The sequence below is a fragment of the Alligator sinensis genome, unplaced genomic scaffold, assembly GCF_000455745.1.
Source record: "Alligator sinensis unplaced genomic scaffold, ASM45574v1 scaffold213_1, whole genome shotgun sequence".
NCBI lineage: Eukaryota > Metazoa > Chordata > Crocodylia > Alligatoridae > Alligator > Alligator sinensis.
The window spans coordinates 590726-602052 of record NW_005842019.1 but is presented as its reverse complement, the minus strand read 5'-3'; the positions used below and the strand labels follow the sequence as shown (position 1 = coordinate 602052).

Sequence of the window (11327 nt, the reverse complement as noted above, 5' to 3'; positions counted from 1 at the left end):
AAGAGCGGAAATTTAGTTAAGAGATAAAAATCTCCCAAACCAGGAAGGAGTAGTTAGTTAATTCAAAATAAAAACAAGGGAAGTCAGAATAACTGAGACAGGCTAGAATATGGGAAGTTCTCATGCAAGTTAATACACCGAATAAAGTTTATTTATTGCATTATGCTCAGTACACTACAAACTACTTAGAGGGAAGGAAGCTGTTATGAATAAATCTCTAAAGTCTTTAGCACATTTATCAAAAGCATGGCCTGGCAAATGTGGAATGTGCACAAAGCCTCAAGGGACTATTAAGGCCATAAGTGTGCTGTATGTTCCACTTCACTTAAAAACAGAAGCAACAAAAATAGCGTAATAATGAAACTGAACATCTTATTGTCATCCATACCAGTTACCAAAACTAGATGCACTGCTCCCTTCCTTAACTACTTCCCCTGGCTGTCTCGAAATTCTCTGTTACAAGAATATTTAAAAATCGGATGACCGTTTTGTCGTCTTTTCATATCACATAATAACTAAAGAATTTTGCTCCAGCTTTCCTAAAACTTACCTGGTAACTGGATGAAACAGAAACACTCAGCCCAAAGGTGGATGTTTCACAGAGGTGAGGCAGATGTTACACTTATACTGGCATAAGTGACCAGAAACAAGTCTAAACCCATAACCCAACAAAAGTCCAGTGCACATAGCCCAGTTTAAAACTGGCGGAATCTGGTCTAAGATAGACCGGGATAGATGTAGTATCAGACCCAAGTGATTTAGGTTAGACTGGTCTATCAAACTTCTGTACCAGATCCTCTCCCAACTCAAATTAGGTTGCTGTCAACCAGCATCCCCGGCTGCTTTGTGGCACCCCACTAACCCCCCTCACAGGGAGGCGCGCTGGAACTCAGTTGTGCTCAGCTGCTCCGAGCTGTCCGCCACAGGCAGGGGGAAGGGAAGTAGGGAGGGAGGGACGGGGCGCATCTGTAGCTCAGTATTTCTCTGTCTTTATACAATGCCCCTAGGCCTGTAAGCGGGAGGGAGGGGTTTGCAGAAGGATGGATCAGGCTTGTTGGAGCTGTGGGAATGGAAGGCGCCTGACAGTAGGTGCCCGACAACAGGTGCAGGTAGCCCCAGGCGCCATGGGGAAAGAGGTGCTCTGAAGGTGGAGGCAGCAGGCACCCATCATGATTACAACAATCGTGATTGCAGCAAGCGTGGCAGGTGCCTGCTGCTGCTGCCTGGAGTTGACCAGAGCTTTGAGAGGCCCAATCCTTCCTTCTATGGATGCTCCTTCCCCTGTCACAGTGCAGGGCTGCAAGTACCTGCTGCTGGGTGGTTTGGTGGAGGGAGGGGGTCTGAAAGGGCTGTCTCGCTCCAGTCCTGCTCCTTGGGGCTTCACCAGCTCACACAGGACTGGAGCCAGGCTTGGTTAAGCAGGATTGCCTCTGCTGCGTGCCAGCAGTTGCCATGCCTGTGGCTGCTGCTGCGGGAGAAAGGGGGAGGGGTGCTAGGCTGTGCCCAGTAGCCATTCAGGGATGGCCTGGCTGGGGGAGCCTGCTGGGAGTGTCCCCAACCATGATTGCTGACCGGGGGTGAGGAAGGGGGGGTCCCCCAGTGGCTGATTGCCAAGCCCCAAATCACCAGTGGCGGAACCAGAAGTGCACTTCTGGTTTTGTGGCTGGTGTTTCCAGGGGGTGCATGGCCAATCTCAGGGGGTGCATGTGCACCCCCTACATATCACCAATGTGTTGGCCTCAGTCCAGGCAGGCAGCCTGCGTGTGTGTCCCCCCCGCCAAAAGGACAAACACATATTCATTCTCTCCTGACCTAACCTAGAGCACTTAGAGTAAAGCATGAAACTTAGATCACGTCAATGTTTTGAAGGCCTAGACTTAGCCTCACTCATCAGCAATTAAAAACTGAATATTAAACTGTTCTGAAACAGTAACAGGGATTATAGGTGGCAAGTAGTGCAATGCAGTGATTCAGAATATGATGATGGAAGGCCTATATGCTTTCCAGGTCCCCAACTCCTCTGCTTCCCTTGCCCTGACTCCAAGCATCCAACCATTTTTTTTCCCCAGGAAACAAACCCTTGTATTTTTTAAATAGAAATTTGAATAAAGGACAATGCTGACTCCATTAAAAAAATACCTAATGTTACCTCAAAGCCTGCCCTCCCTGCCACATCTTTATTTTTTTGTGTGATTTATAGCATCCTAGGTCAGGGCTGTCCAACAGAAGGTTCATGGCCTGCATGTAGCCCTCAAATGTTTGAACTGTGGCCTCTGGGCTCCTGGTCTGACTGGCACTCCCCACTTTGCTCTTTACTGCTACTGCCATGAGTCTCCAAGCTCCCTCTTACTTCTTCCAGCTTCTGCTGCCTGTTCCCATCCCTGACCCTTCAGAATGTGGACAGCTTTGCCTTAGTTTAGTTGCATAATTATTTAATCAGGTCTGTGAATCTGCATTTGATTGGCCAAAATAGTTCATTAGGATAGCTCTATTTAGAAAACAACCCAGGACTAACTGCAAGATCGTGATTCTGCATATATGCTGGTAATGAGACAATAAGACTTGCTGGCTCATAACTTCTCTTCTGAACACCACTGGTTTAGCTAAAGAGGCAGCATATTGACATTGTCCAGTTTAAATAAAAGTGCCATCGCACTAGTTCTTCATTTAAAGTTACACAAGTATCAGTGTAGATAACATGAGAATAGATCGTGAAGTGTTACGACTTGTCTATACTTACTGAATATTTAAAATTGAAAAGCAACTTAGTGATTGTGAAAGGTATAGGGCTTACTTTTTCGAAAAAGGACTTCTTCATTTTATGAAGCACAGGGAGGGCTTTGGTAGCAGTAGCATATTCTCAACATTGCCCAAATATGATAGATTAAGTCTGGAGAGTATAGCTTTAGTGTCCACATTCTCTCTTCTCTGCTGTCTCTGCCACGTTCGACAACAAGCATGTCAACTGGTGCCAAATGTGGTAGGGTTTTTATTATAGGGATGCATGATAACTGGAATTGGATTAAGTGCATTAACTCACTGCATGTTATTTAAAACCAGTCCATGGTTGGACTGGTGTCTTTCAGTCACAATCAACAAGCATCTGAACTGATGATTTAGTAGCCAAAACTAGATGTCTGTGCAGGTCACTCAGCAAAATCAAGGCATTCCTCCCAAGCGCAGAAGCAGCACGTGCATTTGATTTAATCACCGTGGCTGCTGAGGGACCCAGCACAAAAAGAATAGCTTTTAGGAATGACCATTTATGAATTATTGAAGGAACACGACAGTGGTGTTAGCATGGGACTAACAAAGACCTGCCAAATTCCACTCCTGTGTCCACCACTGATTCACTGTGGGCCACTGGTTAAGTCACTCAATTGCTCAGTGCAGTTTTGTTACTTGTGTATTGGTGATAACATTGTAGCATATAAGAATGTTCTTCAGTTTAGTTAAATACTTGCAGAGTGGTTTGAAAAACTAAAGCACTGAATACAAACAACTGTTGTGGTGCTTGGAGACTATGCACTATAAAGACTTAGATAAAATACTTCCAGATTCCTTGGTTTGGGTTATAAAGAGTTTTGGATGGATTATACTGCTGTTAATTTACCTTTGCAATCTGCACACACCAGTTGAGAAGGTACTGGGAGCCAATGTTGTCCTTGTGCTCTCGGATGTAGTCAAGGAGGCAGCCGTACGGCATAAGCTGTGTGATAAGCTGGACGGTGGAAGTAAGGCAGATTCCCAGCAAGCGGCATACATGAGGATTGTCAACGCTAGCCATTACGTAAGCTTCCTGACCCGAAAAAGAGAAAACAGAATGAAACATTCCCTTACGGATGGCAGAAGTATCTGGATGGAAGAGGCAGTATTAAAAAAAAAAAAAAAAAAAGTCTGACATTTGATAAGCTACAGAAACTTTGTGTAAAAGTTAGCCACACAATGGCCTAATACATTTCTTCCACTGCACTGGGAGATCCCAAATCTCAATACTGAAGCACCATTCAAAACAGCACCAAAGCAGCCAAATTTCCCTGTATCTTGTACACCAAGCTGTTGTGCTCAGTACAAATGTCCATACATGCAGAAATTTCAGAGGAGGTAAATAATTTCAATTTTTGTGAGAGCTGACAGGTGCCTGACAATTTTTAAAATCCCAAAACCTATTAAGAACCTAACTGAGAATGAGGAAGTCTAATTTTAAACAACCAATCTGAAAAATCTTGCCAGATTAGTAAGGCTTTTTGTTTCCATGTATTATGTCAAGATGAGTGACATAATCAAAGAGTTTGTATTGCATTTCCTTAGAGTTGGGGCTAGGCTTGGTTTTTATAAATTGGTTAGTGTGGGCATCCATTAATATTACCATATGAAAATATTTAGCTGCATGCAATAACTAGTAACGGATTTAAATTATTAACATAATTTGATTCTCATTTATCTAGGTGTCCTTTTGGTCTGTCTTTATAATTTTTTTGTTTTGTTTTGTGGTTTGTGTGTGTGTGGGTTTTTTGTTTTTTTTTTAAGACCTATATTTTTGCAGGTTCAATTTGATACCTACAATCAGCTCTACGCACAGAGCTGAAAGACGGCCTAGCTGGGGGAGAAAGGAAATTGGGTCTTGGGGCATTTTTATATGTGCAAGCGCTGCAGCACCGGGTGCTTTGAAAAGTGCCTGGTACTACGATGCTTACAGTTGTATAAATGGTGAAATGTACATCAGCACAAAGAAAACAGCAGCAGCCCACATTGAATTAACAACACCGTGGAGGTGCTTTAGTTCAAAAGCGCACCGCTGCCATTTTCTCTGCGCTGACGCACATTTTGCCACATATAACTGCAAGCTGCACAGCACGGTGCGTGTCATCTCCCATGCAGAACAGACTCGATTAATCAAGTCTGCTCCAAAGCAGCAGATCTCTGGCTGAGGGTACTAAAGGTATGTGTATAAATGCCCTTAATGTTTAGTTATAGTATTGTTTTAATATTATTTTGTTCTTGATCTCCAGTATATTGCTTTTGCTTATTCTTTTTTATATCAATTGCTTGAAAATTAATTGAGCAGGAAATAAATGGGAATTTCTCTATGTAACGGACCTTGTAAATCAGCATCTGGAATGACATCAACTAATCACTCCTTGACAGGTCAGTATTAAGCTAGCAACCCAAAGCAAACAAAAATAAGTCTCAAGCAAATCCCAGGATGTCATTCTCCCCTTGTACTCTGCCTTAGTGAGGCCGCAGCTGGAGTACTGAGTCCAGTTTTGGGCTCCCCAATTCAAAAAGGATGTGGAGAAGCTTGAGAGAGTCCAGAGAAGAGCCACACGCATGATCAGAGGTCAGGGAAGCAGACCCTACGATGACAGGCTGAGAGCCCTGGGGCTCTTTAGCCTGGAAAAGCGCAGGCTCAGGGGTGATCTGATGGCCACCTACAAGTTTATCAGGGGTGACCACCAGTATCTGGGGGAACGTTTGTTCAGCAGAGCGCCCCAAGGGATGACGAGGTCGAATGGGATGACGAGGTTTGTGACGAGGTCACAAACTACTACAAGATCGTTTCAGGCTGGACATAAGGAAGAATTTCTTTACTGTCCGAGCCCCCAAGGTCTGGAACAGCCTGCCACCGGAGGTGGTTCAAGCACCTTCATTGAACACCTTCAAGACAAAACTGGATGCTTATCTTGCTGGGATCCTATGACCCCAGCTGACTTCCTGCTCTTTGGGCAGGGGGCTGGACTCAATGATCTTCCGAGGTCCCTTCCAGCCCTAATGTTTATGAAATCTATGAAATTTCTATGAAGTCGTAAAGGAAAGATGTGCTCTTTATAGAGGCTTAGGAAATGCAATGCAGTAGCAGTTAAATCATCATCCAATAAGCTTTTCACAGATGTCACATAGCTGGCAGAAGACTACTGTAAAAGACATTTAAGCAATGATGTTTAAAAAAAAATATACAACACCCCAAATGCTTGAGCAATGTTTGGCTTTGTCAACCACATCAGTGTTTGCCATTTCTAGCTCAAATGCAACAACAATGCTGAGACGTCTGCTTTAAAGGTGCTAATTATAGTTTTTTGCTCCTCATAGTCTGGTTCCAGGGTCCCTGGACAGTAAGGTTACAGAAGAGTGCCACAGAACTGGATGAGTAACAATCACCTTACACTATGATGAAATCTCCAGGTTAGTTTACAAATTCTAAAGAAAATGTGCAATTTGCTATTAAAATGAACAAAGTCTGGAGCACTTTCTCCAAGAGACATGTGGTTCCATCCATCATACATGCTATAGGGTGCTTTCTTGTGCAAGGAGGCCGAGTTATATTAATCCCTATATAGTCTTTGATACTACCCAGTTCTGACAGTGAAGAAAGAAGAAAGTCTGTTTCATGCGCCATTTCCTGTTAAAGTTCAGATGCATATTGTATTAATTTTTAGTTGTGTGAAAAAATGCAAACTCAGAGCTGTTCTCATTGCCCATCTGCTGCACAGCCTGCAAAGATCTGACCTGAAGACTGGGAAACTGGTAACCAAATGTGTTGGGTGGGTATGGGCCACACAGGGTATGGGCCACACAGAGTATGGAGCTCTTCCAGGATTTGACAGTGCCTAGCGAATTTGACACAGCAAAGTAAAACAAGGCATAGCTTTCTTGAAAAAAAAGTAATCATTGTTCAGTCATAGGTCCGTTAAATATTTTAACAAATTAAAGCTGGTCTTTGTTTCAACTGTTTATCTTGGAAATCTCTGAAGTACACTCTGACCTGCGCCAAGTATGCTTGGTATTCAGCAACAATCTCCTGAATTAGCCCTACCCTAATAAAGCCAATGGGAGTTGCAGTTGGAGGGTCAGCTGGATTATATGAACTAATTCTTTTTGACTTGCTGTATACTTAACTAGCTGTTCGTTTTTTAAAAATGATTAGTTAGACATTATTTCTGAAGCTTCAGTGATCTTCAGGAGTCAGTTGTTTAGTTCACTGAGTCTTGATTCTCTCTATCTCCCCCTCTCCTTACCTCCCTCTGTATCTTTTCTTTTTCTGTGACATGAGGAACGAATTCCACCAACTAAGCCATTTAAAAAGTAAACGCTACTAAAAACAGCAAGAGCTGTTTGCTAAATCTCCTACTTCAACGGGGGAAAAAAGATCCTGTGGAGATATCTGAAATGCTTTAAAAAGAAGAAAATAAAATACTTTGATATCTCTGAAGAGCACACATTCCACTCAGCTACTGTCCCACCATGGGAACAGCTTGAAGGCAGGATGCAATAATTTAGGCTTACTGATTAACCCTTGCTTTACTTTACATGAATGTAATACAATTAGGTTCAAATTTGTCTTATTCTTCCCACAACTGTTTGCAATCAGTTTTTTAATAGCTTACAATCTTCTTTATAAAACAAGGCTAAATAGATTTATGTATATTCATGACATATGATGTCTAAACTACACAGGCATATGTGTATGTGCGTGCATGCATGTGTGCGCACACACACACGCACTAGCATATGCACACTGTCTCTCTCTCCCATGCTGTTTGCTGAAGAGTGGGGATCTAACTTCAGTTATAAAAGGAGCAGAAAAGAGGTCAGCTACTTCTCTGATGTTTGCTCTTCAATCTGCAAATTCCTCCTGTAGGTTCAAGGGCCCATGGCTGTAGGAAAGGAGGTACAGAACTAGAGTACGCAGGCAAGCAACTTATTTACCATATTTTGACATTTGGAAACTACACAGAAGTCAAAACAACCTGGGGGTGCATTCTTTTTTCCTGCAGAGCCTCACTATACTATTAAGCTCTTTATTTCAGGTGATCAGGGTGCACCCATATAATGGGCACCACCTGTGCCTCAGGGAGCTGAGCAAAATTAGCAGTGGACCCCAGAGCGAAGTTGTAGACATGGGGGCTATATATCTGTACTTTTTCCTGAGTTCTAAAGACCAAGGGGCCAAACTCTTCTCAGCACCTTCATCAGATTAAGGATGGGGGAACAAGGTTTACCCCCATCTCAGGGCAGCAGCCCCAGGAAGCAGATGATCATTCTACGAATGAAAGTTTATCTTCTGGTCTCCTGCTGCTCTGCAAGGAAAGTGCCTCATGCAAACAAAACCGATCTTGGTGCAGCATCCTTCCCCTAACATGAAGGTGTAGACAGCTCCTGAGAGGGTGGAAGAGTATTTAAACAGACCAGCTGTGCTTGTGAGCCACGGAAAGCTGGCTCCTGTCCAAGTACATTTGAAGCATCATCCATACAAGTCTCTTATTCTTAAAGTTACGGTTTTAATACTTCCTTTAGCACTATGCAAGATCGTGCATGAAGGCAGCTGCGGGAGACAGTGTTTCCCAGCAGAGTGGCTGCAGAGTTTATGCAATCCTGCTATATGGGAAGAAGGCTTTGGCTGGTGTGGTTGAGGGCTCACCAACTTCTCCCCACCCAGCACCCTGAAATCCCCTGCAGAGGGACTCTGGTAGAGAACAGTGCTACAGCAAACACCTCAGTGCCATAAGCACAAAATTTCTTTCCTGCATACACACATAGCAAAACCATGGTCTTTTGTTCTCTTCCCTGTTTTCCTGCAAGCTTTACTGCAGTGACTACATAGTTTCTTGGCTTCTGATGGTTACTAAACTATAATATCAGATAACTTCACCAGTTTTTCTTAATAATGTAATTAACTGCAATCTATTCATGTATTTCAGGGAAGCTGCTGTTCACAAATGTTGACTGGTTAACAGCGACTACTATATCTCAAAACCATAATATTGCAGGGGGCTGCAAGGCAGATGCAAAGGAAAATCAGTAGCATAAACTATCCTGATGGTAATGAAGTCACACAGTTAACACAGTTAAAAAGCCCAGCGTAGAGAGGAGTAGTGGAGTGGAGAGACAAGAACGACAAACTATACCACAGTATTGTTCTCTAGTGCTTTGTCTATTATTATTTTGAAAAATCTCAAGTGACTGAACTTCTATACTTTCTCTTAGGTGTCTAGGTGATTGTGTTATAGATACTGTTGGACGTTTTTGTGAATACTCAGACTTTTACCTTTACCTTTTTACATTGCATTCCAGTCTTGCTTGTGCTATTTTAAGGTAGGATTTTCAAAATGCACCCAGTTTTCTGCCCCCACTGCAATCCATCATAAAAATTCCATTGACTGATTAAGGAAGCATAGACAGCTCTTTTTTCTACTTCCCACTCTTATGCCATTTCCTCCTGTTCAGCATTGATACCCCTCAATTATTTGCACACTTGCTCTTCTCCATACCCTGATGTAATCCCGAACTGGCAATTGGAAACATATGAAACATCCACGTTGCAATAACAAAAAATTCTGCGAACTTGATGGAAATGTAGAATTGTCGTCGTCGTCGTCAATCTTGTGTACATTTCAGGAAAACACTTTCTGGGCCGATGGGAACAATCACTACCAAGATCAAGAAAACTTTACAAAATAAAGGCAAACGCTTACATCAAGTATTTCCTTATTGGCTTTTGGCGACGTAGCCTCTCTCAATTCCTTAATAGCAACAGGAATTTTAACTCTCTCTCCTTCAGGAATCCAGAGTCCCTGTAAGATAAGAAAGGTTGCTAAGGTACATATCTCACTGGTTTGCTATCGTGATTAAATATACCACCATGTAAAAGGTTGATGCAGTCTAAGTAGATTTAAATATTCTAAGCAGAAATAAGGAGAACCTACAAAGATTGTGTAGATATATACAGCAGTCAGTGTCTCTGGTGGGCTGCACAGCATCTTCTTAATTGAGCAGTATCTCTCAATCTCATGCCTTGTTTTCAAAAACATGCATATTCAGTCACCTTGATTCATATGTGCAAAAAGTACAGAAAACTCATAAATTTCCATCTGTGTTGACAATTACCTAATCAGTGCTAACAATTATGGCAATTGGACATGCAAATTTGACATGACTGAACACTACTAGTCTCCGCTGAACAAGTTTTCACTACATTGACTAAAGCGTCACTTCCAATTTACAAACTGCGGCATGAGAAAAACTGGGATTTTCTCCTATGAAACTAGATACCAGCTAACCTGATGGGAGAGTCATATGACATTCCAATTTTTAGCATTAGTTTTCAGCACTAAATTCATGTTACAATGGTTTCTTGTTCTTAATTGATAGCATCAGGTTGCCAGTTAAGTAGAGGGCTGGCCAAGATTAAAGGGGGGGGGGGGGGGAAATCAATGATAGTACCAAAGAGATTTAGAAGCAAAACTGACAATTAAAGATAATGCAGCTTGTGTTCCTAAGGTCCTTAAGACAATGTGAAAAACTGTCCCAGTGTCTAAAATTAAACATGGATAAATTATATCTTATACTTTCAGTTCCAAAAGTAAAATGTGAACCCTAAAGCTTACTTATTGGGTAGGAAATGTTTTAGAGAGATCCTCTCAAGTAGAAGAGGAACAGAGAGAGCAAAAAGGGAACAAAAAACAAATTCTCCCTTTCTATGCTCCTGTGTAGTTCTTTGGAATCTAAAAATAAATGATCTATGAATTAAAAAAAAGGAAGAACTAAATGATCTATGAATAAAAAAAAGGAAGAACTAAAGTATGGCTACTAGGAAGGCCAAGGCAGAGATGGAACTCAGGCTAGCGTCCAGTATTAAGGACAACAAAAAGTCCTTTTTCAAGTACATTGGGAGCAAGAAGAGGGCACCAGGCAATGTAGGGCCCCTGCAAGATGCAATCGGTAGTCTTGTGGCTACGCCAGACAAAAAAGCTGATATTTTTAACAGTTTCTTTGCCTCTGTTTTCTTGAACAGGGACCAGGATATCCCACCTACCAGAGGTAGGTACAATCTTGGGGATAGTTCTGTCAGGCCTTCAGTCACTGCAGATGTAGTTAGGGATCTTCTGAAAGGGCTAGACATTTTTAAATCTGCAGGTCCAGATGCCCTCCACTCAAGGGTGTTGAAGGAGCTAGCAGGGGTCATCGCGGAGCCCTTGGCCCGGCTGTATGAGCTTTCGTGGTCATCTGGCCAGGTGCTGGGGGATTGGAAACTGGCTAATGTGGTCCCAATTTTCAAGAAAGGGAGGAAGGAGAACCCAAGTAACTATAGGCCTGTAAGCCTCACCTTGGTGCTCGGGAAGATGTTGGAGAGAATCATCAAGGAGCACATCTGCGGGGGGCCAGCAGGGGAGATAATGCTCAGGGGCAACCAGCATGGGTTCATCAAAGGCAGGTCCTGCCTGACCAACCTGATTGCCTTTTACGACCAAGTAACTAAATCCTTGGAGGATGGTGTTGCCGTGGACGTAGTCTTTCTAGACTTTAAGAAGGCCTTTGACACTGTCTCT

General features: G+C 42.7%; 1 protein-coding gene across 2 annotated transcripts in view; it reads right to left on the bottom strand.

Annotated features, from left to right (window-relative positions):
- EGFR (epidermal growth factor receptor) overlaps nt 1–11327 on the bottom strand; it is a 91806-nt gene that overhangs the window by 19264 nt on the left and 61215 nt on the right. For both annotated transcript variants that reach the window (XM_025202324.1, XM_025202325.1), the window contains 2 exons: nt 9474–9572; nt 3614–3799 (listed from right to left, as the gene is read on the bottom strand). In XM_025202324.1, coding sequence (XP_025058109.1) covers nt 3614–3799; nt 9474–9572 — 285 coding nt within the window. The remainder of the gene's footprint in view (nt 1–3613; nt 3800–9473; nt 9573–11327) is intronic.